This window comes from Tilletiopsis washingtonensis (assembly GCF_003144115.1).
Source record: "Tilletiopsis washingtonensis strain MCA 4186 unplaced genomic scaffold FA09scaffold_10, whole genome shotgun sequence".
NCBI classification, from domain to species: domain Eukaryota; kingdom Fungi; phylum Basidiomycota; class Exobasidiomycetes; order Entylomatales; genus Tilletiopsis; species Tilletiopsis washingtonensis.
In genome coordinates this window covers 624,280-648,830 of record NW_020312007.1, presented here as the reverse complement: position 1 = coordinate 648,830, position 24,551 = coordinate 624,280, and the positions used below count along the sequence as shown (strand labels likewise).

The 24,551-nt window shown below is 68.2% G+C and overlaps 7 protein-coding genes across 7 annotated transcripts; 2 read left to right on the top strand and 5 right to left on the bottom strand.

The window, feature by feature from the left end:
• Positions 1-90: 90 nt before the first annotated feature.
• Positions 91-5,278, bottom strand: FA09DRAFT_329916 (hypothetical protein). The gene is made up of 6 exons (XM_025742388.1): positions 4,610-5,278; positions 4,434-4,485; positions 2,037-4,370; positions 862-1,976; positions 453-801; positions 91-397 (listed from the first exon to the last, which is right to left on the bottom strand). Exons 1-6 carry the CDS (start codon positions 4,923-4,925, stop codon positions 316-318), a joined length of 4,248 nt encoding a protein of 1,415 aa, XP_025598596.1. The 5' UTR covers positions 4,926-5,278; the 3' UTR covers positions 91-315.
• A 994-nt stretch (positions 5,279-6,272) lies between these two features.
• On the bottom strand, positions 6,273-8,140 carry FA09DRAFT_329915 (hypothetical protein). Its single transcript, XM_025742387.1, has 4 exons — positions 8,081-8,140; positions 7,122-7,967; positions 6,923-7,063; positions 6,273-6,863 (listed from the first exon to the last, which is right to left on the bottom strand). The coding sequence occupies exons 1-4, from the start codon at positions 8,120-8,122 to the stop codon at positions 6,390-6,392; spliced, it is 1,503 nt and encodes a 500-aa protein (XP_025598595.1). The 5' UTR covers positions 8,123-8,140; the 3' UTR covers positions 6,273-6,389.
• A 2,104-nt stretch (positions 8,141-10,244) lies between these two features.
• On the bottom strand, positions 10,245-13,030 carry FA09DRAFT_308177 (hypothetical protein). Its single transcript, XM_025740575.1, has 6 exons — positions 12,817-13,030; positions 12,381-12,753; positions 11,824-12,286; positions 11,295-11,770; positions 10,861-11,244; positions 10,245-10,809 (listed from the first exon to the last, which is right to left on the bottom strand). Exons 1-6 carry the CDS (start codon positions 12,888-12,890, stop codon positions 10,306-10,308), a joined length of 2,274 nt encoding a protein of 757 aa, XP_025598594.1. The 5' UTR covers positions 12,891-13,030; the 3' UTR covers positions 10,245-10,305.
• A 672-nt stretch (positions 13,031-13,702) lies between these two features.
• Positions 13,703-17,317, top strand: FA09DRAFT_329913 (hypothetical protein). Its single transcript, XM_025742386.1, has 9 exons — positions 13,703-14,663; positions 14,719-14,879; positions 14,931-15,070; positions 15,124-16,123; positions 16,182-16,190; positions 16,247-16,276; positions 16,331-16,364; positions 16,427-16,610; positions 16,664-17,317. Exons 1-9 carry the CDS (start codon positions 14,064-14,066, stop codon positions 17,254-17,256), a joined length of 2,751 nt encoding a protein of 916 aa, XP_025598593.1. The 5' UTR covers positions 13,703-14,063; the 3' UTR covers positions 17,257-17,317.
• On the bottom strand, positions 17,288-18,461 carry FA09DRAFT_329911 (hypothetical protein; the record flags this gene model as incomplete). The annotated part of the gene is made up of 1 exon (XM_025742385.1): positions 17,288-18,461. A coding segment is annotated over exon 1 (1,027 nt), but the record flags the coding sequence as incomplete, so codon positions are not given.
• A 236-nt stretch (positions 18,462-18,697) lies between these two features.
• Positions 18,698-20,061, top strand: FA09DRAFT_343296 (quinone oxidoreductase putative; the record flags this gene model as incomplete). Its single annotated transcript, XM_025744589.1, has 7 exons — positions 18,698-18,972; positions 19,031-19,147; positions 19,201-19,432; positions 19,488-19,532; positions 19,589-19,658; positions 19,711-19,910; positions 19,969-20,061. Exons 1-7 carry the CDS (start codon positions 18,704-18,706, stop codon positions 20,059-20,061), a joined length of 1,026 nt encoding a protein of 341 aa, XP_025598591.1. The 5' UTR covers positions 18,698-18,703.
• FA09DRAFT_25430 (hypothetical protein) lies at positions 20,052-24,498 on the bottom strand. Its single transcript, XM_025739712.1, has 2 exons — positions 23,788-24,498; positions 20,052-23,734 (listed from the first exon to the last, which is right to left on the bottom strand). Exons 1-2 carry the CDS (start codon positions 24,381-24,383, stop codon positions 20,149-20,151), a joined length of 4,182 nt encoding a protein of 1,393 aa, XP_025598590.1. The 5' UTR covers positions 24,384-24,498; the 3' UTR covers positions 20,052-20,148.
• Between the last annotated feature and the right edge of the window lie 53 nt (positions 24,499-24,551).

Here is a 24,551-nt window from a genome sequence, read left to right as displayed (position 1 = left end):
GGCGGCGAAGTGCGCGCCTCTTCGCGGCCTCGCGCTTTCGCCCCTTCTTCTTTGCCTTCACCTCTTGTGAGGCGCTTCACACGAGCTCAAGTGCGAATCAATACATTTGCGGTGCACCAGGCAGACGAGGTGGCAGGCAGTGCGGCGGCGACCAGTGTGGTGCCGGCGAGGAACGCCGCGCTTTCGGGTGAGGAGGGGCACAGGAAGAAGGAGGTGTACAAGATTGGCAGCGCGGCAGGGGCAGGGCAACGAGTTCAAGGAGCGAGAAATCGGAATAGGCGCAAGCGCGCAGAAGAGAGATGAAGCGAGACGCGCTCACGGCGTGATCGGGATGAAGGCACTCGCAGCAGCGAGGCCGCTCGACGTGTTGGGCGAGCCTTCGCCCTGGTTGACGAAGCTGTGGAAGGAGTAGATGAGCGGCGTGTGCATGAACGCAGCCCGAGGCAACTCACGCCTTTGCGAAGCGCAGCATGGAGCGGAAGTCTGGCGCGCCCGGCTGCTGCGACGGCTCGCCGGCGTCGTGCGAGCCCTCCTGCTCGGCCTCGCCGGGCGCGCGGCGCGGCAGCGGCACGCTCGACGACGAGGCGTGGCCGAGCAGCACGTGCGCCAGCCAGTAGAACGGCAGCGCATCGTCGCACAGCGGCGTGGCGCCCGAGGCCGTCTGCGAGGTGAAGACGATGCCCTCGCTGATGGGCCGTAGTGAGCCGGGAGGCGCATGCCCGGCCTTCTTGCGTCCGAGCGGGCCAGAGGCAACCAGGCAGAGCTCGTCGCTGTCCCAGGCGCTGCGCCAGCGCGCGAGGGCTGGGTAGCAACGGCCGTCAGTTCGGCGATGCTTTGCACAAGATACACGTTTCCACTCACCACGCTTGAAGACATCGACCTGAGCATCAAGGCCATCGCGGCCTCCGCTCGCTACGCTGCGCTGCTCAGCACCCTCCATCCACCGCTCGAGCGGCGAAGGTGTGGGCACCTTGGCGCTCCGGCCCTCGAGGAGATGCAGGATGCCACGCAGAAGAGCAACAACCACGACGAGGCGCGCAAAGGGGCCGTGCGGGCCAAAGATCGACGGGTGCGTCTTGCCTGGGCTGACGCCGGCCTCGCCGTCTCCTGCGAGAATGTCGAACAGGCTCTCGTCGAACGTCGGGCCGCGGTACGCATCCAGCTCGGCGCGCCACTTCTCGGCATATGGCGCGCGCCAGATGGTGTCGGGGCTCGGCAGCGGCATGTGGCCCAGCTCGTCGAGGCCGATGCGCAGCGGCGTGCCGGCATCCAGGCTGGCGACCGTGTCCATGACCATGATGAGGAAGGCCGTGCGCCGCCGGCTGGCCAGCTCGCTCCAGCGCCGCCAAACCTTCTCCTCGTCCGAGCAGCCCGGCAAGTACGTCGGCAGGAACGAATAACTAAACGCCAGACCCTGCGCCTCGCCGATTGTCGTGCGCAGCACGTCCTCCGGGCTGTAGTCGATGTCGCGCTGTGCGTGCGAGGCCTTGACGTCGAAGAAGCCGGCGTCGCGCGCCAGCGAAATGACCTTGCTGTGCGCACGAGCGGCCTCTGCGCGCGTGCGGGCGTCGGACGCCAGGAAGTTGTTGCCCTGAAAGAGCATGAGGGCCTGCACGACGGAGATGCGGTCCTTCTCCGTCTTGGCCTTGCCGGCGAAGTTGCGCATGAGCATGTCCGTCTTCTCCTGCATCACAACGGGCTTGACGAGCTCCTGTCCGTCTTCCTCATCGACGAGCGTCTTGCCTGGCGCGGCAGCAGCTGCACGTGTGAGGCGGTCTGGCGACGACGGCACATTCATGATGGCCGTCGGCCCGGCGCCCGTGTACGGCACCACCTCTTCGCCCGCCCACCACTTGCGTCCCGCCTCGTGGCAGCCGAGCATGCACGTGGCGAAAGCGAGACATCCTGGCGTCGTGTCGAGCCGGAACGTCGGCTCGTGCAGGATCGGGAAGTGCTTGAGCAGGTTCTGCTGCGAGCTGCAGAGGAGATAGGTTGTCAGTTGATGTGCCCGGGATGCATGCCGCGATGGTGCTCACTGCAGCGCCAGCATGCTCAGCCGGGTCAGCGGCGGGAGCGTCCAGTGCGGAATGGCGTAACAGGCGCGGAAGAGGTCCGGCGGGATGTAGAACGGGTTCTTGACGTCGCTGAACGCGCGCTCCAGCGTGATGCTCGACGGCGCTATGGTCTGCTGGCCCTGCGCATGCTGCTGGTGCTGCTGCTGTTGCTGCTGTGCCTGCGACGCGGCGGGTCCTTCCGACGCCGGCAGAGCCTGCTGCGGTGCTGTGCTAGCAGGGGCCATAGAGCCGCTGGTGCTGTCGGAGCCGAGTGTGGCGCCGGAGAAGTAGCTGCCGCCTTCGCCAGGCATGCCCACGGCGAACGTGTTGATGAGCTGCTGGATGCTCGGGCTCATGAGCCAGCCGAGGCTGCTGCCGCCAGCGCTCATCGGCGTGGCAGCGGGGTTGCCAAACCCGAGGCTGTCCCAGAGGGCCTGCGAGCCCGGTGACGGCGCAACGACAGCTTGCGACACGCTCAAGCCGCCGTTCGATGCGGGAACGCTGCTGAGCGGTGCGCCTGCAGCGTGACCGGCACCGCTCGACGTGCTCTCTGAGCCCGGCGCGCCACCACGAGTGCCCGCTGCGGACTCCTGCTGCCCACCTTGCAGCCTGAGCAGGAACACTTCCGGTCCCGGCGAGGTCTCTCGAGCGAAAGCCTCTGTGGGACCATCGACGGGCGCAGAGACAGTCAGGACGGCGCCCGGCGGAGAGGTCGCCGCCGCCGCCGTGAGGCTTGCAGCCGCCCGCTGGAGCTCGGCCGAAGAGACTGGGGCAGACGACGATGAGGATGCGGGCTCAGATGCCGGCACAGCATGCGCGACGCCGTTGTTGCGCAGCGAGCGCAGCGTCTCGAGAAGCTGTGCAGCATCGACGTCCATGCTTGAGGGCTCCTCCTGGCTGCTTGGCGCCGTGCGCGCTTCGTCGTCGTCGCCGCGCTTGCGCTTGCCGGATGGCGTTGTGGTGCCTGCCGCGTGGGCACTGCCGCTGCCGCGGCGCTGGCTGCCGGCGGCCGTGGCACCCGATTGGCTGGCCGGCTTCGACGGCGGCCGCATCGTCCAGTCGAAGACGTTCGCGCTGCCGGTGCCTCCAGGCGTGCCAGGTCCGCGACTAGGCGAGGAGACCAGCGGCGTGTCGCGCGCATTTGAGAAGGCGGACAGATACGGGCTCATGCTGCTCGTCAGTGCGATGGAGCTGAACGGCGACAGAGGGCCAGTAACGCTGCTGAAGCGCTGCGGCTCGCCTCGTGTGCTGCCTCCCGGCGCCGGCGCAGGCGGCGGAGGCTGTCCGTCATCGCTCATAGGGTAGCCTGCTGCACCGCCTCGCAGGCCATCCGCAGAGCTGCCTGAGCCATACTCGCCGGGTGCAGGGTAGGAGAACGCAGGGTTCTGGCCCGGCGCATTTGGCGCGAAGCCAGGCATGCCCACGCTGGCGCCGTTTGTTGAGGCTCTGCTGCGGCTTGACGAGGCGGACGAGGCCGCCGAGTGGCCCGCTGCTGCATTGCGCGCCGCCTCGGCCTTGGCCGAGAGATCGAGCGCCTCCCAGAACTCTGCGCCGTACGCCGGTGCGCTGCCATTGCTGTTGCCGCCCGCAGCGCGCGCGAGCTGATCCAGCGACGACGTTCCCTTGCGCAGACTGAAGCGGCTGCCCGATCCGACTCGGGACATGTCGCGTGCGGCGAAGCGCGGCGACGACGTCGTGCTGTTCAAGCTGGCGCTCGACTCGGGGCTGGCAGGGTACGCATGCTGCGAGGCGTACGCATTGAGCGCCGACACCTGTGCGTGCAGGGGAGCCGAGACGTCGATGCCGCTGGTGTATGCGTGCGCCGGGCCGCGTGCGTCGCCAAAGCCAACAGGCCCGCCAGCACTGCCGCTGCTACCTCCGACACTGTCTGCCGGTGCGAAGAGAACAGGCGGCATCAGGGCCGCTGGGCCGACGCCGCCGTATGGGTAGCCGGCGCTGCTGCCGTGTGCTGCGCCCGAGCTGCCGTCCATATGTGCCTGCATGTGCGAGTGCGCTGGCGGCTCGCGTGGCGCAACCTCGCCCTCGTCGCCGCTATGGCTTTCGCGCGAGGTCCGCGCCATCGCCGCGGTTGCCGAGCGCTGCGTGATGCTGTCGCGCGAGCCAGAAGGACTGCCGAGTCTGCCCTCTGCGTGGCCATTGCCATTGTTCTGCGCGCCGCTGGCTCGCTTGCGAGAGCTGCCGCCCGACTTGCGCGGCTTGGATGCGGGCTTGGGAGGAGCGCTCACTTCGATGTCGCCAGGCTCGGCTTGACCCAATGCCACGGGACACTGCCGCTTGTGACGCGAGAGCACGTCGCTGGAAAGCAGAGCGCGGTGAGTCTTTGGCGCTTTCTTTGCAAGGCCGCGCTAGGTAGCTCACCTGCGCGAGAAGCTCTTGGTGCATTCGCACACGAACGGTCTGATGTCGGCATCTGCACGAGGTCCAGCGTCAGTCCCGTCACCGCAGCCGGCCGGTGCCGACAGTCAAGGCACGCCCTTGCGCTTCCTCTGCCTGGATGCATCTGCAGCGTGCGCGAAGCTCCGCTGCCTACTCACGTCGGCGTTCATGTCTGCGCAGGTACTCGAGACGCGAGTAGCTCGTGCTGCACGTCGGACAGATGTACGGCGGGCCGGCAGGCGTCGGCGCATCCGACGCGGAGCCCGTTGCCTGCTCTGTCTTGACAGCGGCAGCGGCCGAGGCGCGCTTGCTCTGCTTGCGTGGAGGAGCACCGTCGCCGCGCGCCGGCCGCGCCGTCGAGGCGCTGTGGCCAGTGCTGCTGGACGGCGACGAGCCATTCTCGCCGTCATCCGCGCCTGGCGATGCTCCGCCAGCCGGCGGCGGCGGCGGAGGAGGCATGGCAATGTCGGCCATGTCGCAACGCGCAAAGACGCCGGACGACGGGCAATGGGCTGCTACGGCTCTACCGCCTGCGCCTGCGCCAAGTCAAGCGAGGCACGAACAGCAGAGAGACGCGGCTAGAGTGTGCGCCGGCGAGAGGTGTAGGAATGGACGGGCACGCGGAGTGCGAGAGACGACGAGACGCGACGCTGCCAGACGGCAGAGAGCCGGGCCCGTTGACGAGTGCGCCGGTGCGCTGTCGTCGTCTGGCAGGGGTCCGGATATGCGGGTGCGGGTCTGCGCGGCTGGTGCTGGGCGCGCGCGAGGGTGCTGCTGCTGCCTGCGGGTGCTGCTGCGTCTGCCGCTGGTGGAGGGAGGGAGAGGCGTGTGAAGGTGGAGGAGGACGCGCGCCGCGCCGGAGCGGCCACCTCACGCTGCAAGCCGCCGCCGCGCGCCGCGCCAGCAAAAGGCGCGCCGCGGCCGCACCCGCGAGCCGCGAGCTTCATCCACGCGCGCCGCCTAAGCCTCAGCAGCGCACGCAGCGGCAGCAAGAAGGCTCAGCGGCGCGCAGAGCGCCATCAGCCGAGGAGCCTCTCTCGAGCTGAAGCTGCCAGCCATCTCGTCGCGGCAGGCCGCGGCAGTGCCGGGACGCAGCCGCGGCAGCGTCGACGCGGCACATGGGCAGTGTGCCGCCCGCTAACGCAAGACACTCATCGGCTGCCTGGCGCGCGGCGATAGCGACTCCCGCGCAGCCATCTGCGGCCGCATCGCCATTTCCGCCGCCGCGGCCTGACAGAGGCCACGCCGCCAGCCCATAGAAAGGCAGCGCTCGACAGCAGTCAGAGTCCGAGTAGAGCATGCTTGGGAGGCAGGCAACACGTGCAGAGAAGCGCTCTCAGCATCAGCGCATCCGCCTATCATCGCCAGCGAGATGGCGGTTCAGCGTTTGCGGCGTGCCGGCGTGGTCGCACGCCTCACGCCCGCAGATGCAGCTGCACCCTTGCTCCGACAGGCCTCCGCCGCAGGCTGCGCTTTGAGAGCGCCCCGTCCAAGGCCCTCCTCTGCACTGACCTCTGCCTGATCCTTCCAGCAGCGCCCGGCATCAGGCTCTGACCTCGAGGCTCTCACGCACGCAGCTCTGTCAGCCGCAGCGGCGCGGCCGCGGTGCCGATGCGCTCCCGCTGCGCCCGAGCCATCGCATGACAGCTGCTGCGGCGCCTGTCAGGTGCCCAGCCAGCCAGATCTGCGCGTGCCGTACCACGAGCCTGGGCCAGCGAGCGGCATCACCGCAGGCGCACGGCTGCGACCTAGCAATCGCTCACGCTCTGGGGTGCTTCGATATTCCTTCTTTGCATTGGCTTTCCGCCGGCGCCGGCGCCGCCGCGGTTCATGGTGACGAGGAGAAGCGGGGCATGGGTCACAGGATGAGCTGCGCGGGTGGGGAACGGCGGGCACACGCCGATGCAGGACGGCGAGCGCGTACGCAACGGTGACGGTTTACTCGACGCCCTCCATCTCCATCTCGATGCCGGCGCCCAGGCCGTCCTCGCCGGCCTCGCGCTCGGCGACGGGCGGGCTGTCAGCCTCTTCCTCGTCGTCCTCCTCGACCTCGTCGCGCGTGCGCTCAGCGCTCTCGTCGAGACGCAGCGGCTTCACATCGCCGTTGGCCCGGGCGGCGCTGGTGCCGTTCGAACCGACGCCGGGCGTGGCGGACGTGCGTGCAGCGCCAGCGCGCGGGCCGCCGATGTTGAGCGACGTGAGCGCGTTGAGCGGCGAGAGCGTCGCGCTGGCGTTGCTGTTGCTGTGCGCGCGGCCCGTGCTGCGCGGCGCACCCAGCGACGACGGCGTCAGGTGGCGCTCCGTGAAGGGCGACGGCGACTCGGCCTTGCGCGAGGCCTTTTGCGCAAGCAGCTGGTCGAAGTTGAGCTTGTCCGAGCCCAGCAGGCCAGAGCTGGGAGGTGAGACAGCCGCCTGAGGGAGAAGCACAGGTCAGCAGCAGGAAGCAACACACAGCCAGCACTGGCACTGACCGGCCAGAGCGCCTTCTCCTCGGGCAGCGAGCGCGCGTGGCAGTCCATGCCGACAAGGATGGCGGCCGCCTCGAGGAGCTGCACCTGCTGGTGCTTGCTCATGAGGAACTTGGATGCCTCCTTCCAGTACACCGTGTGTTCCTGGAGCACATGATGCCGTCAGCGAAGCATGCGGGCGCTCGATGCGATCGAGACTCACCCAGCGGTGCTTGACCAGACAGCTGGGGTGGCGGTACACCTTGGCACAGCTCTCGCACTTGTGCAGCTGCTGGTGCGACTGCTGCGAGGTCGGCTGCTGCGCCGGCGCGCTCTTGGCGTTCGCCTCGCCGACCACCGACATGTCATCGTCGGTGGCCGTCGACTCTGCGGCCGAGGGGCGGCGCACGTAGGCAGGCGGCGCAGCACCGCGGCTGCCCGGCGAGAGCAGCGCCGCGGGCGGCGAGAGCGGCGTCTCGCCCGGCGTGGGGCCGTAGCACTCCTGGCCGAAGTGCGTGTGCGAGGCGGTGCGCTCCTGCTTGATGTGCGCGGCTGCACCGCCGCCGTTGGGCACGCTGGCGCCATAGGCCGAGGGCGTGCGTCCGAGGTGCGGCATGCCGGGCGTGCTCAGCGACGAGGAGAGCGAGAGGGCCTCACCTGCAGCGCCGAGACTCGTCGAGAAGGCCTCGCTGCCACCGCCCATGCCGCCAGGGCCGCCGCGCGCCGGAATGTTCATGCGGCTGGCGAGGCTGAAGGCGGAGCCGTGGCCGAGGCCTCCGCCGGCGCCGGCGGCCGCAGCGGTGCTTTCCGACACCTTGCGGCGCATCTGCCCGCCGATGGACTCGCGTCGCCGGCCCTTGGTGGGCACCGACGACGGCGCAGACGCGGGCAGCTCATCGAGCGCGCTGGGGCTGCCCAGCGCGCCCGCGGGCCCGAGCAGCGGGCTGCGGGCCGACGAGATGGACACGCCTACGCCGGCCGAGAACGACGGCGTCGAGCCCGGCGCGGCAAAGTAGCCCTTTGGCGGCGGCGCGAAGCCATGGCGCGGCACTGCGCTCTTGACATACGTCTGGAGCAGACGGACGTCAGCGGTCGGCCAGCTGCAGCCCGCAGCGGCGTTGCGGCCGCCAAGGCTGGCACTGCCGCGGCTGCCCGGGCCGGCGCTCCTGCTGCTGCACTCACTGCCGTCGCGCCGCCGGGGCCGCCTTGCTCGTAGGAACTCATGCGGGGCGAGCCGCAGCCTCCTGTCTCTCACCAGTCCGCGAGCGGTGCGGAGCGGGAGAGGATGAAGAAGCGGAGCACCAGTAGCGAACAGAGGTGAGGGTGCGGGAGGGCAAGAACGGCGGGCCGTGGTCGTTGGCTGCAGAACAGGATAGACTGGGCACCTGTGCTGGAAGCTGAGGGGGTGTGCGGTCAGCACGAGCCTCAGGAGCACAGCAGCGTGCCGGGCCGCGCAGACAGGGCCGGCCGAGACCCAGACGCAGAGCCGGAGCTGCTGCTATCGTGCGGTGTGCGCCAGTCCAGAGCTCGCTGCGCCCCGACGGCGCCCCGAGGCTGCGAGCGCTCTGGGACCTGCGTCGGGCGGCGCCGCGCGTGGCTTGCATGCCCCTGAGCGCGCCGGGCGCCGAGCCGAGCCACTCACCCTCGCACGACCTGCGCTCTGGGCACAGAGGCGGAACGACGGAGCGGCGCGGGAAAGGAGCGAGGGCACGGAGCACACGCGAGGTGCTGCGACGTGTGTGTGTGTGTGTGGGTGTGCGGGTGAGTGATGGGGTCGGGACGGAGGAGCGAGCGGACAGGGCGGACAGCTGCGGCCGGCGCTCGCCAAATCTTGAGAGGCGCGGGAGCAGCGCCCGGCCGGACAGCAGCGGCGGCAGCAGCAGGCAGGGGCAGCGCGAGGCACGGCGCCGGCGCGGCGCGGGTCCACACGCGAAGCCTCGGCCGCCTTCGATCACCGCCCGCCGCCTCTCCTTCGCCCGGCCCGGCGTGCTGCCCGCGCCGCCGCTGCCAGCAGACCTCGCACCGCCCAACACTCGGCCCTCGAGAGTGCGGAGGAGCAGGCCGACTGTAATCGCCGCAGCGTTCGCACTCCCGATCTATAAGGAGCGACAGCTGCGGCACGCTCGCCTCCTGAGCGCGTGATCGTGCTGCCGGCCGATGGCGCAAGCCTCTTGTCCGCGCGAGGCCGGCCGCGAGCACTTTTTTTTCGCGCCGCGAGCCCGCCTTCGCCCCACGCACGATCTGCGCCTCGCCTCGCCTCGCCGTCGCAGCGCCGACCCCCTGGCGGCTGCAGGTGCTGCCCGGCGTGCATGAAGGTGCAGCTGCGGCGTCGAGGCTGCCTCTCCTCCGCTTCGCCAGAGAGCGGCAGGCCTTGTCCTCAAAAGGGCGCAGCCAAGCAGAGGTCGCTCGCCGAGCGGCCCAAGCCCCGCACGCGGCGCGCGTGACCGCGGCGGTGCGGCCCGGCGCGGCGGCAGCGTGTGAGCGAGGCACGCCGACAGCGCGGCGCCGTGCCTTGCTGCTGAGCGGCTGCTGTCGCGCCGGCGCTGGGCGTGGGACGCCGCTGCGCTGGACCCTAAGTGCCGCAGCAGCCTGGCTCTCCGCTCTCAGCAAGCAGCCAGGCAGCCCTTCAGAATCGCTGCGAGGTGCGGCTGGGCGTGTCTGCATGCGCTGGCAGCTGCCGCAGCGCCTACCCCGCTCTCCACGGCGTGCCTGCGAGGTGCTGCGGCACAGCCGTCATGCGCAGGCTAGCGATGGGGCAAGCACAGCCTCAAGGCGCATGGGAATTTCAGAGCTCTGCTGCGGCGGCGCGGCGCCGCGGAGCCTTTTTCTCGGCCGCAAGGCGCGCTTGAGCTCTTCGGCCGGACCCGCAGCCAACGCTGGCCCGCTCTCATGTGGACACTAGACTCACCATGGCCTCTGCTGCGACAGCAAGACGTTGGCTTGACAAGCTGCTGCAAGCAGGCAGATGTGTGGGGTCAGGTCGCCGGCTGGCGGCAGCAAACGCCGAGCGGGAGCGCTGCGGAAAGATCTTGATGCAAGCTGCAGGAACGGCGATGGCCGATGCGCCGCGGACGCCGTGGACAGCGAGGCGCAGCGCAGGTGCCACGTCGACACCTCCAGTCTGCCCGATGATCGCCCGAGCACCTCCGTCCCGCCCTCTTGAGCACATCGCGCTGGCTCCGGAGAGCCTTGCAGCGGCGGTCGCAGGCTCAAAAGCAAGCAAAGGGCGCACCAGGAAGCTCAGCCGGCTCGGTGGGCTTTAGAGGCGTGCTCCCACGCTCTGGCCCAACCCGGATGCACCAATCCACAGCTTCGCTAGGCTGCTCGTTAGACGATCTTATCGCTTGTCGCCGCTCACGCCTCTCGCTCATTTCAGTGACAGTTGCATTGCGCGCCCGGGCAAGCGTCTAGATCTCGCCGGCATCGCGGGCCGCCTGCCACTCCTGGTGCAGCTTGACCTGCCGCTCCAGCTCCTTCTCGCAGTTCTTGCGGCGCTTCTTGGCCACCTCCTCGCCGTCCCTCATGGTGAGCGGGAGGCCGCGCTCGTCCCAGCTGCCGTACTCGTCGGTGCGGAAGAGCTCGCTCGGCGGCACGCTGCCCTTCTGCAGCTTCTCGATGCGTGCGGCGCGAGCCTTCTCGGCCGCCTCGGCCTTGCGCGCCGCCTTCTCGGCCTGCTGCGCCTCCTTCTCGGCGCGCGCGGCCTGCAGCTGCGCCGCCGGCACGAGCTTGAGCATCGCCTGCCCAGACTCGTTGTCCTCCATCGCGACGCCGAGGTCGACCATGTCGATGTCGCGCAGACGGTCGGCCAGCTTCAGCAGCTCGGTGTGCGGCGCGCCCTCGCGCGCCAGCGCGCGCACGGCGTCGCGGAAGTTGGACAGCGCCTTGAGGTACGGCATCACGACCTCTTCCCGCTGTGAGCAGCTGTCAGCATCGGCTCGCCCGCGACACGCAGGCACACTCACATCGCCGCCGCCGCTCGCGTCGCCCGCGACCGCCTCCTCGCCCCAGCCGAGGTCGCCTTCCCGCACTGGGCCCTCGCCCAGGCCAAAGACGCGCAGCATGTCGCCGACCCAGCGCGCGACGGCAACGAGCACGGCAATGTTGAGCACGCCCTTGGACGCTGCGCGCTCGTAAACGTTGGCCTTCGACACGAGATCGAGCAGCACGCTCATGCCGCGCGGCGTGTCGAACGAGTCGCACATGGCGCGCCGGAAGGCCAGCTGTGCATCCTGCAGCGCCGTGAAGAGCTGCGCCTCGGCCGTGCCGTAATGGTGGTTGCCGTCCGACCATGCCTCGCCGCGTGCCCGGTCCTCGCGCACGTGGCTGCGCACCGAGGCAAAGAAGTTCTGTGAATGGCGTCAGCTCCATCTGCGGAACCCCTCTCAGCACGACCCACGTTGAGCGTGCTCTCCACACCCTTGACCTCGGCCATCGCGCTCTCGCGGAAGTCCATCTTGGCACTCCAGCTCTGCAGCAGGAAGGCCAGGCGCAGGCGGCGCGGCGAGAAGCGCTGCAGTGCCTCGTCGATGGAGATGAAGTTCTTGAGCGACTTGGACATCTTGAGGCCCTCGATGTGCAGGTGGCCCGTGTGCAGGAAGTAGTTGATCCACTGCCCACACTGGTGGAACGCCTCGCTCTGCGCCAGCTCGTTGTCGTGGTGCGGGAACATGAGGTCCACGCCGCCCGAGTGAATGTCGATCTGCTTGCCGAGAATCTCGCTCGCCATGACACTGCACTCAATGTGCCAGCCTGGCCGGCCGGGACCCCACGGCGAATCCCATGCCGGCTCGCCGGGCTTCGACGTCTTCCACAGCGCAAAGTCGGACGGGCCGCGCTTGCCTGCCACAGTGGAGGCTCCGGTCGAAAGAGAGCCTGGAACGTACATGTCAGCAGCAGAGCGGGATATGCTTGTACGCGCGACTCACCCTCGCCTTCCTCCAGCAGCGACGTGTCGCCCTTGCTCCAGGGCGCGAGCTTGGCATAGCTGTGCGCTTCAGCCTCGCCGCTCTTCTTGCCGCCGTCGAAGGCACGCGTGTCGAACCAGACGTTCATCTTGCCGTTGCCCGGGCTCGGGTCCTCGTACGCGTAGCCGTTCTCCACGATCTTCTGCGTGAAGGTGACAATCTCGGGCACGTACTCGGTGACGCGTGTCGAGAGCGTCGGCCGCTCGACGTGCAGGCGGGCCATGTCGTCGTAGAAGCGCGCCTCCCAGTACGCAGCCAGCTTGCGGAACACTGACGGGTCCGTCACGGTGTGGCCGAGCGAGGCATCGAGATGCGGCGCAAGCACATCGGCAGATGCGTCGACCAGCTGGGCCGCCAGTGCCGCATCTTTCGAGCCGCCTGCAACGGCCATGGCAGCAGCAACCTGCGCCTGACGCGAGGAGTTCTGTCGAGACGATGCGGGTCAGACACGCTCTTCGCAGCGGACAGAGAGCACCGGGGCCGCTCGAGAGGAGCTGTCTGACCTCTGCAGCACTCACAAGGGCGTTGAACCACATGGCCGCCTTCGGCTCCGCCTCGACCACCTTTGCCTTCCACGCAGCGTCCGTCTGCCACAGCCGCACGACTTCTTCCCAGCGCGCCTCGTCCGAAGGTGCCTGCTCCTGTGCCGCAGGCGGCGGCGCGAAACGCGAGAGAGTGCGGCCGAAGTATACACCCCATGCCTCGCGGACCGTGTCGAGCAGCTCGCGGCTCGGCACGGCGTGCTGCCCGCGGAACTGCTGCACGAGATAAGCGTGACGCGCGCCGATGATGATCTTGTCGTCGATGTCCGTCACGTTCTGGATCAGCGTCACGTCGTAGGAGAAGTAGTCGCGCAGCAGGCGGCGGATGATGTCCTGTGTCACGTAGTTGCTGCGAAGCGCAGGTGAGTCACACGAGCATCGCACACTAGAGGTTCGTGCCGCTCCGACTCACCGGGCGTGGCCCATGTGGCTGGCATCATACACCGTCGGGCCGCAGTTGTACCACGTCACGCTGCGCCCGCGCATCGGCACAAAGGGCACCTTTGAGCGCGTGAGCGAGTTGTACACGTGCAGCACGGGCTTGGCGTCGGCGGGCGCCGGCGAGGGTGCCGTCCATGGCGGCTGCGTGACGCGCGGCGCGGCGGCGCCGGCAGCCGCGGCGGGCGCGGCGGCGGACTGCGACATGTGCAGGAGGGCGCAGCTGACGTGCGAGCGCGAGGTGAAGGCAGGTGCCGGGCGCAGGAGGCGCGGGTGCGAGAGGCGCGGGACGAGGAGCGGCGAGAGGCGGAGGAGCAGGCGGGGCATGCGCTGCGCGGCGGGCTGAGCGGTGCGCCGAGAGCCGAGAGGCGCGAGCGGCGGCGGGTGTGCAGCGAGGGTGTGGGTGCTGCGGTCGCGGCTGGTGGTGGTGCGGAGCGAAGCAGAGTGAGGGGCCCAGAGAAGCAGCGGGAGCACAGATCTGGCGCGGGAAGGAAGCGCGGGAACAGCTGCTGGAATGCGCCCGTGCAGCAGACAGCGGCGAGCCGCGGCAAAACAAGCCACGCCGCCTCGAGCTCGAGGCGCCCTCTCGGCACCGAGCCAAGCTCGCTGTGGCTGCCGCCTGGGCGCTCGTCGGGGGCAACGTCGTTCCCAGAACGCAGCGACACCTGCAGGCTGCTCGTGCTCGACAACCACAGAGAGGACGCTCGCAGTCAGGGTCCGTGGGCGATAAGAGCGTCGCATGAAGATGGCAGCCGGCGTCTGCGCACGGCGAGCGGATTTGCTTTTGGCAGCGCGCAGCGCACGGGCCGATGCTCACGGGCGCACCAACGGGCCTCGACGGCTTGTCTCTCCACCATCATCATCACTGCAAGGGCGTCCGTCGCGGCTGCTTCAGCCAGATCCTGCCGCCGCAACAAGCTGCGTCTGCGCCGCACACGACAGCGGAGCCTCGCGAGAACGCTCTCGCCGCCGCTCCCGCCGCGCCGCGCGGCGCGGGCCCCTGGCCGAGCGCTCGAGCGCCTAGGGGTGCGCGCGGGGTACACAGCCTCGATCCAGGCCTCGGAGAAGAGCTGGCCCGCAGCTTTCGGCCCGGAGTAGACGCCATACATTGCCGGCTGGCTGCCGTGCGGGCTCAGCAAGGCGATGTCAGATGAGGGCTCGAGACGGGCGGCGGCAGCCTCGCCTAGCGACCATACACGACACTCCGGCAGGGCTCCCAATATGCCGCAACGACCACGTCTCGCCCGCCCAGATGCCGCGAGCGGCAGCCGCTCGTCCAGAGACGCGGACGAAGAGGTTGTCCCGATGTCAGAGCGGCGCATCCATGCTCTCACATGCGACGAGGAAGACGAGGAGGAAGCTGCAGCAGATGCGCTGGACGAGCAGGGCTCAGTCATCGGAGATGAGGGTTCAGAAGAAAGGAGGAGCGCCTCGGACACCGGCGCTGTCTTGGTGCGCGACTACGCCAAGCCGCTGAGAAGGCGAAAGCCTGCCCTGTCGCCCATCAAGATCCCCGTCGAACGCACCGTCAGCTTCCACGCATCGACCCAGCCCGACTCGCGTGCCGGGCCCGAGGCCAGCGCCGACACGGACGACGATGACAGCTGGGATACCAGATCAACCACAACGGCCATGTCGAGCAGCACAAGCTACCAGGCCAGCTTCCTGCCGTCGTCGCTTGCACGTCGTGAGAACGAGCGGCGCGAGGCTGCACGCATGACGGAGCACGACGAGACGCTGCAGATCAACACCTACCGCCGTACGCCGCTGATCACGGGTGCACTAGCGCCGTTCAGCATCATGCTTGAGATTCCAGGCATCGTGAGGGTCTTAGCTGCACTGCTGTGCGCTCGCTGCTGACCCCAGTGCCTTGCAGACCGGTCGCTGGTATGTGCGCACCGGTCCGGACCGCAGACCTGTCGCCTACCGCAGCAACCCGGTGATCCTGGACGTCGGCCTTGCCATTTCGATCTCGGTTGCTGTCATAGCCAACTTTGCGATCGTCGGCCGCTTCCTGGAGCGGCTCTCTCCTGGCAGGTGTGTAAGAGCGGCCCTGTGACGGTGATTGAGCTGATGTGACATTCACAGTGCCACGACGCTTGCGATCGTCTGCTTCTGCGTTCATGACGCGATCAACATCGTTGCCCTGACGATCTTTGGAGTGGTGCACGCCGTCGACGACGGCTTCACGTATGCCGAGTCGTACTGGATGACCGCCGCTGCGACAGGTGCGGGCGCCCGGGCGCCACTGTGCGGGCCTGACTGACGCTCTCGCCCGCAGTGGCGTCGTGCCTCTGCACCTTTACTCTTGTGTGGGACTTTGTCAAGACAAAACGCTTCCGCCAGTCGGGCAGCGGCCTGACACGCAAGCAGAGCCGCCTCGTGCTTGTCATCATGTTTTTCCTCTGCTACCTCAGCCTTTCTTCGCTCTTCTTTGCGCTGGCGCACGACCCGTCGCTGCCCTTCCTCGACAGCGTCTACTTCACGATTCTGAGCTACGCGACTGTAGGCCTGGGCGACATCCTGCCCAACACCGTCGCAGCCAAGATCCTGCTCATCTGCTTGGCGCCCGGCGGCATCGTGCTGCTCGGTATCGTCATTGCCACGGCACGCGACACGATGCTCGAAGAGTTCGAGCTCAGCTACAAGCGACGGCGCATGGCGTTCAAGAGCGCCCTCGCCGAGCGCTCTGCTCAGCGCCGCGAACAACGCCGCCTCGGCCGCGCACTGCGCAAGGCTGGCCGAGGCGACGCACGTTCGGCGGTGGGGGCTAGACAGCAGCAGGAACCGCAGCAGCCGACATCTGGCTTCGCACCATTCCGCACGCTCAGTCGAGCATTCACTGCGACGAGCTTGGCGCTCCCTCGCACCGACACAGAGAAGACCGCCACCGACGACCGGTGTCCGGCGCCAGATGTCCTTGAGCAGGCCCGCTGCAACTCTCCCGAAGACTTGGAGAGCGACCCGCCGAGCGTGGACATCGAGAAGGCCGCGCCAGACGCTGCGATTGGCGCAGAGCCCGACACTGGGCGCACCATGGTGGAGGAAGTGGCCGAGATGGAGGACTATCTGCGCGACCGCCGACGACAGCTCGATGAGAACTGGAAGGACTTCCGGCGCGACCTCGAGCTCTCCGAGAAGCGCGAGTTCTGGCTCAAGCTGCTCGGCAGTGCCAGCCTCTTCGTCGCCTTCTGGCTCGTCGGTGCAGCCGTCTTCTCGGCCATCGAGAGCTGGTCGTTCTTCGACAGTCTGTACTTCGCGTTCGTGTTCAGCTCGACGATGTGAGTTGCGTGCTGCGCGAGGCCGTGATGCACTGATCGCTGACGCCGCCTCCCGCAGAGGATATGGGTCAGTTGCGGGCTGCAGCTGCTAACGTTATGCCGCTGACAAAGAGACGTCCACAGAGACTTCGCTCCTCGGACGCCCGCTGGAAGGTGTGTCTGCCGCGAAGGTCGACCTAGGCTCTGCCGCTGACCATGCGATCGCAGGGCTTTCTTCATCGTATGGTCGCTCGTGGGCATCGTGCGTGGCTGTCCGCCTAGTCTGCTTCGCTTGATGAATGCACGGGCTGACCTCGCTCGCAGGGCATCCTCACTGTGCTCTTCGCCGTGCTCACTGATGCATGGAGCAACGTGGCGCTGCGGCGCGGCCGCAAGCGCAGCCTCAAGCCGACCAGCTTCAGCATGACTGTGCGCAACTGGCTCAAGCGGAAGAAGCCCGGTCCGCCGGCACCGGACGCAGCCGACGAGAGCGCGCCGGCTCAGGCTGGTGAGTGCGGTGCGGCTTTGTCTCTGGAATGTACTGAGCCGCAATGCCTACAGGCGATGCCAAGCGGTCACCATCGCCGGACCAACGACTGGCGCCCGACGCGCCTGAGGACGACAGAGGCGACACCAGACCCGCGTCGCCTGCTCTCTCAGAGATCGGAGAGAGCACCACTGCACCGGAGGAGCTGCCGGTCGAGCTCGCGCGCTCTGCTCTGACCGTGCATCGGCTGGCCTCGCACATGATGCGCGAGAGTCTGCGCAAGCACATCTCGCGCGCATCGCCCGAGGCATCCGCCTCGCTGTGGAATGTCGAGGGCCGGCTGCGGCAGCGCCGCAACGACCATCCCGAGGGACGCACGCGCATCCGCGAGGACGAAAAGGCCGCGCTGCGACAGGCGGCCGAGGGCGAGGGCGTGCTGGAGGATGCCGTCGAAGCGTTCATCGAGGTCTTTGCGCTGGAGGAGCACCTGCATGAGCTCCTGGCCGTGGCGTCGTCGCTGGGAGAGCACCTAGCCGAGCTGCACGAGCTGCGACGCGATGCGGCGCAGCGCGCCGAGGACCAACCAGAGCCAAGTCAGGATGCTCACGAGGCAAGCACCGAGGACGCTGCGCCTCTCGAGCGAATTGGAGAAGCAAACGCAAGCTGAGCCGCACCACACTGTATCTATACCCCCTTCGCGACTGGTAACAAGACACTCTCATTGCCACACACGACACGCCGGCACAGTCGCATAGATGCGTGAAACGCCCGCAACGTCAGCTGTGCGCGGCTCATCGCTGTCATACCTGTTGGTGTTGAGGTGTTGAGACGCATGCGGGGGGAAGAAGGAGAGGTGTCATCTAGGATGCCTAGCTCCTCCGCAGGTGGGCGGACGACGCGGCTTCGGTCAACACTCGCCGAGGATAGTGCTTGCGATGGCATCGACTTGCGCTTGTCAAGCAGCTCTGCGAAGCGGTGCGGCGCGAATTCCGAGCCGAAGTCGGAGCTTGCAGGCGCGGGAAGCGAGGAGATGGACGCGAAAGATGCTGGGACACTGGCGAGCGACGCATCTGGAGCGGAGACTCCCGTCATCGCTGCTGCCGACATCCAGAGATCGGCATCGGAGAGCATGGCTTGCGCTTGCACCTCTGGCAGCGCGTCGAGATAGGCCATGTCGTCTGCATCGAGCGCGGAGCGGGAAGACGAGGCTTCGCTTTGCGAGCTGCTCGTTCCGTAGGTCTGCGATACGATTTGCGCAGGCCGAGAGGCTTGTGCGCTAAGCAGCGGCGCAGCGTTCGTAGGGTCACCGCTGCGACGCCGCTTGTTGGCGCCTGCGGGAGCAGCCATGGCGCTGTAGTCGACCGAGAGAGGCGGCCAGGCGACCTGCGGCGAGGCGGCGCCATCGCTCGGCTGCCCAGCGTCTGCCGGCGCCTTGCGCGTGCCTGCGCCCGCTAGCAGCGCATCAACCTGCCGCCGAATGTCGAGCAAGCCATCGGCCAGGCACTCGCGACGCTCGCGCTCGCGCACGGCAGCCTGCTCGAGCCCCTCGCCGGCGCCCACGGCGGCGCGCCACACGGCCAGCTGGGCCTCGGCGGCGGCAAGCTGGCGTTGCAGCGCGCGCGTCAGCTGGCGCTCGGCGTCAAAGTCGGCCTCGAGCGTGGCGACGCGGTGCGCCAGCTCGTCGGTGTGCTGCTTGCGCCGCAGCCGCAGCGCGGCCTGTGCGGCCGCGTTGCGCGAGCGCTGCTGGCGCGGCGACGTGGCGCCTTCGGACGGCGCCTCGTCGCTGCGAGGCGACGGCGACATGGCGTGCGCAGAAGTAGGGGGTGCTGAGTGCAGAGGTGGGTGAGGTGGTGCTCGATGCACAGGCAGTGCAGGTGGCGGTGGTGGGAGAGCGGAGTGACGAGCTGTTCGCACGCCTGCCAGCCGGGCGGAGCAAACCGCCGGCGCGCCTTGAGCTGGCAGAGGAGTCGCGAGCCCGGCATCGGGGCGGCAGCACGTGTCCGCTCCGGACTGCTCCCACGCCTCCACTCAGTGCCGCAGAGCCGCCGGCCCAGCAGCCGCCGGTGCAACTCTCGCACCTACGCTCCTTGCCCGCACTCCACCACACCCTCAACATGTCCGTGCCCAAGACGATGAAGGCCGTGCAGGTGCGCGGCGGCAAGGGCGCGTCGGACAAGCTCTTCCTCGACGACGTCGACGTGCCGCAGCTGCGCGACGGCGAGGTGCTCGTGCGCGTCCTCACCGCCGGCGTCAACCGCATGGACTGCCTCGAGCGCGAGGGCCAGTACCCCGTGCCGGCGCACTCCAACGGCATCATGGGTGTCGAGTATGCCGGCAAGGTCGTCGCCAGCAACGCAAGCGACGGACCCAAGGTCGGCGACGAGTGAGCAGACTCGAGCCGCGCTGCCTTGCGCTCTGATTGACCGAGGACCCGCGCTCAGGGTCTTTGGCCTGACGGTCGGCGGCTGCTACGCCGAGTATGTCGCCGCGCCTGCATCGATGCTGCTGCAGAAGCCTGCGGAGCTCTCGTTCGAAGAGTGTGCAGCTGTGCCTGAAGTGTCAGTGCACTCTTCGCGCTCTCACACTACCTTGCTCATCGTTCCGACTGCAGCTGGCTCACCGCCTACCAGGCGCTTTTCTGGCTCAACGACCTCAAGAAGGGCGAAGATGTGCTCGTTCACGCCGGCGCCAGCTCCGTCGGTCTGGCGGCCGTGCAGCTGGCGCGGCGTCACGGCGCACGCAACATCTACGTCACTGCCGGCTCGCCGGAGAAGATCGAGACGTGCAAGAGCGTCGGCGCCACCGACGGCATCAACTACAAGGACGGCGACTGGGCGGAGAAGGTGAGCTGCTCGGGTGATGCCATGCGCTAACGACTGCTCATCACCTGCACCGCAGCTCAAGAGCCTCACTGGTGATGGCGGCGTGGACGTGATCCTGGACGTGAGCGTCTGCCACGGGGCTGCCTCATCGCTGTACTAATCGTCGCCGCGTAACAGTTCCTCGGCGCCTCTTACTTTGCCCAAAATCTCGCCTCGCTCAAGCGCGACGGCCGTATGTCGATGCAGGGTGAGTCCTTCCCATGCCGCTGCGCAGCTCTTCTGCTCATGCTACTGGACAGGCTTCATGGGCGGCGTCAAGGTGGATGACACGAGCCTGGCGCCGATCCTGATGAAGCGCCTGCGCATCACGGGCTCGACGCTGCGCTCGCGCGACCTCGAGTATCAGGGGCGTCTGTTGCAGGAGCTGCAGAAGCAGGGCATCATCGATGCGCTCGTCAAGGCGGAGCAGGACAACAAGCACCGCATCGTGATCCACAAGGTGGGTGTCTGCCACGACAGACGCTTGGCCTGCGCAGCTCATTGACTCCTTCTGCCAGGTCTTCGACCTCGCGCAGGTCAAGGAGGCGCACGACATGATGGAGGCCAACCAGAACAGCGGCAAGATCGTGCTGCGCGTGGCCAGGGACTGAGCGGCAGCGTTGTAATTTGAAATAAGTGGGAGTCTAGAGCGTGAGCCAATCATGAGGGTCGTGAGAGAGGTGAAGGAGGCGAGCAGTCTACGCGAGCGAGCGTGCCATCGCGGCGACCTCGAGCTTGCGCAGCGAGCCCTTGAGATGGCGGCCGCCCTTGCCGCAGTTGATCTCGAGCCAATCCTCCATGTCGGCGCGGATCTCGCGCAGCTCGTCGGTGATGGGCAGTGCGCCGTCGGCACGGACAGACACCGGGTTGAGGAGAACATCGAAGAGGCGGCCCCAGAGGTCCACCTGCCAGTAGCGGCGCAGCGGCTGGGCAATGCGGTAGCGCGTGCGGCCGTCCTCGCCCGTCGTGGCGGCCGTCTCGATGTAGCGGCCGAAGAGCAGGCAGTAGGCGACGGACGCGACGCCGAAGTAGTCCGGCTGGTACGTCCACGCCCGGCCCTCGCGCATCTCGGGACAGTCGCGCTCGTCTGCGTTCCAGTCGGCAACGAAGCCCTGCCCGGCGGGCATGCGCGTCACGTCGATGGCGCGGCCAAAGTCAATCAGCGTGATGCCCTTGGACGCCCAGCCCGCCGAGCCATCGCGTGCGTAGGCGTTGCTCCACGTCTGCCCGCTCGGCGCTTCGTCGAGACGCAGCAGGCAGTTGTCGATCTTGAGGTCGCCGTGGATGAACCCGGCCGAGTGCAGCGCATCGACCAGGCGCATCAGCTCGATGGTGAAGAAGATTGCGAGCACCTCGTCGACACCCGTCTGGCCCCCGCCGCTGCCGCCGGCTGCCAGGCTCGCGCTGGCAACACCGGCGGAGGCCGCAGTGTTGACTACATCGAGCAGCGTGCCCTTCTCCGCGTACTCGAGCAGCAAGAAGGACTCATCGGCGTAGGTGTAGAAGCGGCGCGCGCTGATGATCGAGCTCAGCGTCGCAGCATCGAGACGGGCGCGCAGCTGGCCGAGGATGTAGAACTCCCAGCGGTTCGGCGGCGACTCGACCTTGACGGCGACGAGCCGCTTGCGCTCCGCCTCCTCCTCGTCCTCCTCGGCCTCAGAGTCGATGGACAGGTCGGCGAGGCCGTTCGAGAAGGATGAGTCGCCCATAACGCCGCCGATGGCCTTGCGCTTCGGCGGCGCGCAGCCAGTCACGTCCTCCGCAAGGAAGACGGAGCCAAAGCCGCCTTCGCCGAGGAGGGCGCGCACAAGGAACGGGTGGCCATCGATGTCGACCTTCCACTCCTTGGTCGACGACGATGCTCCAGACGATGCTGTCGAGCGGCGCATGTGCGCCTTCGACCGCTTGCGCAGCGCAGCCAGGCGACCCTCTGCAGGCTGAGACGAGAGGTCGACGAAGTCCGGCGAGCTCTCCAGTGGCAGCTCGAGGCCGGCTAGGATGGCGGAGATGACGTCCGGATCGCAAGGAGAGCAGGGATTTGGGATTGCAGCGGCCTGCAGCGCAGGCGATGCTGGCTGCACCACGCTGATGCTGTCTTCGTCCTCGTCCTCCTTGAGAATGAGCGTCTCTCCCAGGCGCTGGTGGCCCAGCCGGCCCGTCTGGTCGTCGGCCGCCCGTGCAATGGTGTAGCCTTTCGACAGGTCACTCTTTTGCCGGTCCCAGTCGAGCGAGCCACTGAGCTCGCCCTCACCCTCCTGCCCGCTGCTGCTTGCCCACGAGCGGTCGATGTCGGCCGGAGCGGCGGCGCTGCGGTCCAGCAGGAGCATGTCGCCCCCGACCTGCTCGCGCAGCACGCTGTCCTCTGCGGCCTCGAGGATGCGAGAGTCGATCTGCGAGCGTCTGCTGTCGCGCGTGCGACTGGTGGTGTGGCCGGGCGTACGGTTGGCCATCGTGAAGCGCGTCATCTCCGTGACCTCGGTGACGCGCGTGAGGTTGTGAAACATGTGCTCGTGCAGCGGGTTGCCGTTGCCGTCGAGCTCAGCCTCGGCCTCTCCGTCCGACTCCGACTCCTCGTCCTCCTCGGCAAAGGCGCCAGGGTCGACACGCTGGGCGCGGGACGCAGCGATCTCGGTCTCGAGACGTGGCACAGCAGCGAGCGGCTTGCGCACCGCGCCGGAGCTGGCGCCGAACGCGCTCTTGGCTGGTGTCGCAGGCACTGCTGCGGGCGCGAAAGAAGGCTGCGGTGCTGCAACTTGCTCCGGCGCAGCTGCCGGTGCCAGAGCCTGCATGGCGGGAGCCGGAACGTGGCGTGCCATCGGCGTCGGTGTCGGCGGCACATCACGAGAGCCCGAGAGCATGCTTGCAGGCGCACGATGCGCCAGCGGCAGGAGCTCATCCTCGTCCTCGTCGTCCTCGTCGGTGGAGTCGTCGCTGTCGCTTGACTCGTCCTCGTTGAAGTAGCCATTGACCTCGGCGAGCGCAGCCGCCGTGACCATGGTGACCGTCGGCTCGCCCATCCGTCGGCCTCCCTGTCGCCGCACTCGTGGTGCTGGCTCTTCGTCGCTGTCCTCTTCGGCGGCAAATGCGGACGGCGGCGGGGCAGCGCGCGGAGACGGGGCAGCTGGCGGCGAGGCAGGTCGCTTTGCCTCTGGTGAATCGTATACAGCTTGCGCGACGGCTGGTGGCGAGGCGGGACCTGCGGTTTGCAGCGACTCCTGCGTCTCGTCCACCTCCATCTCAACATCGTCGTCGAAGGCGTCTTGCTCAACCTCAGGCTCCTCGAGAGGCCGAGGAAGCCACACGCCGATGAAGTCGTTGAGATGCGCCCACGGATCCTTGTGCACGTCCAGCTCGATGCCTCGTTGCAGCGCGATCAGCTCTTCGACCGACATCTCGCCGGCGTCGACGCCTGCAGGTGGTGTCGAGTAGGCGTCGACGTGCGCGAGCCTGTACATCATGTGCACGGGCAGCTTGAGGCGCTCCTCGCGCTTGCCAGTCGGGGCCTTCGAAGCGGCAGCGGCAGGCGCGGCTTCGCGGCGTGAGCGCGAAGGCACTGCCGAGCGTGCTGCGCCTCGCGCAGCTCGCACTTCCGCCTCGGTGAGACTGCGTTTTGTGTCCGCTCCGTAGAAGGCCAGAGGATCGTCACGCAACCGCTGCGCAGCCTTGTCCTCCTCGCTCTCCGCAAAGAGGCCCTTCGCGACGGCAGCTTTCCGCGGAGGCGTGTCTTCCTCGTCGCTGTCCTTGAAGACGGCGAGAGCGCGGCCCTCGTCGCGCGATGGTGTCGGCATAGCAAGGGGGCGCTTGGGCGCGCGCTGCGGCAGCACCTCGCCCTTCCATGGACGCGCCGTCGAGCCAGTCGCCTCCTGGCCGCGCACAGCCTGCGATCCCAGCTCGTCCCAGCCAGCTGGACCACCACCGGCGCTGACGATGTCGTCATCGCGGAACACGTCCAGCTTCCGTCCGTTGTTCTGTGCAGGCATGAGCCGCGAGCCTGCGAGTCCGGCGTTGCCGCCAAGGCCCCGCACGACGTTTGCGGACCTGCTAGGCCCGACGCCGGCTGAGCGCCCGTTGCTCTGCACACGCTCGCCAAGGGTCGAGCGGTCGGCCGAGGCCATAGCAGCGGCCAGAATGGCGCGGAAGGGCGGCGCTTCACCGGCAGCGGCGTCCATCGCTGTTGATGCGGTGACGCGCGCCTGAAACTCGCGGTACTTGCGCCGGATGCGGTCGACGGGCTCAGCGCTGCGGGCAATGCCGAGCTTGTAGGTGCTGTCGGCCTGGTCGTAGCTAAAAAGGGCTGTCAGCAGCGCAGCAGAAGCGTGCCAGCCACAGAAACTCACCTGCCGACGTTCTCCAGCACCAGCGCCAGCTCCTCGTACAGCGCTGCCAGCGCCGTGCCGATCTCCTGCGCGAGCAGGAACTGGAAGATGTGCTGCGGCTTGTCGCAGACGCGTGCGTACTGCACCCAGAGGCGCAGGTAGCGCACGTCCTGGGCGTAGCGAGTGTGGCCCTTGAAGGCACGCGTGGCGCGCTCGAGCAGCTGCACAAGGCGCGGCGCGTGCGCCGGATACGAGTCGAGCGCCCACTGCACGTAGCGCGTCCACGGCTCGAGCGGGTCGTCGACCTCGGTGCCGGACGCCGTGGCGCTGGAGCACTCGAGCTCGAACTCGACGGCGCGCTCAGACAGCGCCCGCGCACGCTCCGACGGCGGCAGCGCAAGCGTCGAGGAGAGAGCGACGGCGCTGCGGCCCGCCGCCGAGCGCGTGATGTTCTCCTTGGCCGCCTCGAGGCGGGCAATGTCGATGACGGGCGTGCAGCTCGTCTGCTCGAGGCCGCCGCCAGGCGTGCGCGCCGGCGTCTTGAGCAGCGAGCTGACGGCCGAGGGCCGCATCGGCGTCTGCGCCGGCTGCAGGCTCTGCAGCGGCGCGCCCGTCATGGCGTCCGCAGGCAAGGGAGCAGGTGGAGCAGGTGCCGGAGGTGAGAAGAAACAGAGCAGGGAGAGGTGAGAGGTTGGGCAGAGAGAAGGGCACGTCTAGCTTGAGGTCTTGAGGTCTTGGTGGAGAGAGGCAGAGGCGCAGCAGGCGCACCGCTCGCATGACCGCTG

What these genes read in the sequence shown, in the direction of transcription:
- FA09DRAFT_329915 (XM_025742387.1), bottom strand. Translation starts at nt 8,122, where the DNA reads ATGAGTTCCTACGAGCAAGGCGGCCCCGGCGGCGCGACGGCA. An exon ending in GCCCCGGCGGCGCGACGGCA is followed by an intron (nt 7,968 to 8,080) that starts GTGAGTGCAGCA and finishes CGTCTGCTCCAG; the next exon opens with ACGTATGTCAAGAGCGCAGT. An exon ending in GTCTGGTCAAGCACCGCTGG is followed by an intron (nt 7,064 to 7,121) that starts GTGAGTCTCGAT and finishes CATGTGCTCCAG; the next exon opens with GAACACACGGTGTACTGGAA.
- FA09DRAFT_329913 (XM_025742386.1), top strand. Translation starts at nt 14,064, where the DNA reads ATGCCGCAACGACCACGTCTCGCCCGCCCAGATGCCGCGAGCGGCAGC. An exon ending in GATGACCGCCGCTGCGACAG is followed by an intron (nt 15,071 to 15,123) that starts GTGCGGGCGCCC and finishes TCTCGCCCGCAG; the next exon opens with TGGCGTCGTGCCTCTGCACC. An exon ending in TATGGTCGCTCGTGGGCATC is followed by an intron (nt 16,365 to 16,426) that starts GTGCGTGGCTGT and finishes CCTCGCTCGCAG; the next exon opens with GGCATCCTCACTGTGCTCTT.
- FA09DRAFT_308177 (XM_025740575.1), bottom strand. Translation starts at nt 12,890, where the DNA reads ATGCGCGGGCGCAGCGTGACGTGGTACAACTGCGGCCCGACGGTGTAT. An exon ending in CCATGTGGTTCAACGCCCTT is followed by an intron (nt 12,287 to 12,380) that starts GTGAGTGCTGCA and finishes TCGTCTCGACAG; the next exon opens with AACTCCTCGCGTCAGGCGCA. An exon ending in ACGCGAGCGGCGGCGGCGAT is followed by an intron (nt 10,810 to 10,860) that starts GTGAGTGTGCCT and finishes AGCTGCTCACAG; the next exon opens with CGGGAAGAGGTCGTGATGCC.
- FA09DRAFT_329916 (XM_025742388.1), bottom strand. Translation starts at nt 4,925, where the DNA reads ATGGCCGACATTGCCATGCCTCCTCCGCCGCCGCCGCCGGCTGGCGGA. An exon ending in GCGCAGACATGAACGCCGAC is followed by an intron (nt 4,486 to 4,609) that starts GTGAGTAGGCAG and finishes GACCTCGTGCAG; the next exon opens with ATGCCGACATCAGACCGTTC. An exon ending in CTGAGCATGCTGGCGCTGCA is followed by an intron (nt 1,977 to 2,036) that starts GTGAGCACCATC and finishes TCTCCTCTGCAG; the next exon opens with CTCGCAGCAGAACCTGCTCA.
- FA09DRAFT_25430 (XM_025739712.1), bottom strand. Translation starts at nt 24,383, where the DNA reads ATGACGGGCGCGCCGCTGCAGAGCCTGCAGCCGGCGCAGACGCCGATG. An exon ending in GTGCTGGAGAACGTCGGCAG is followed by an intron (nt 23,735 to 23,787) that starts GTGAGTTTCTGT and finishes AGCCCTTTTTAG; the next exon opens with CTACGACCAGGCCGACAGCA.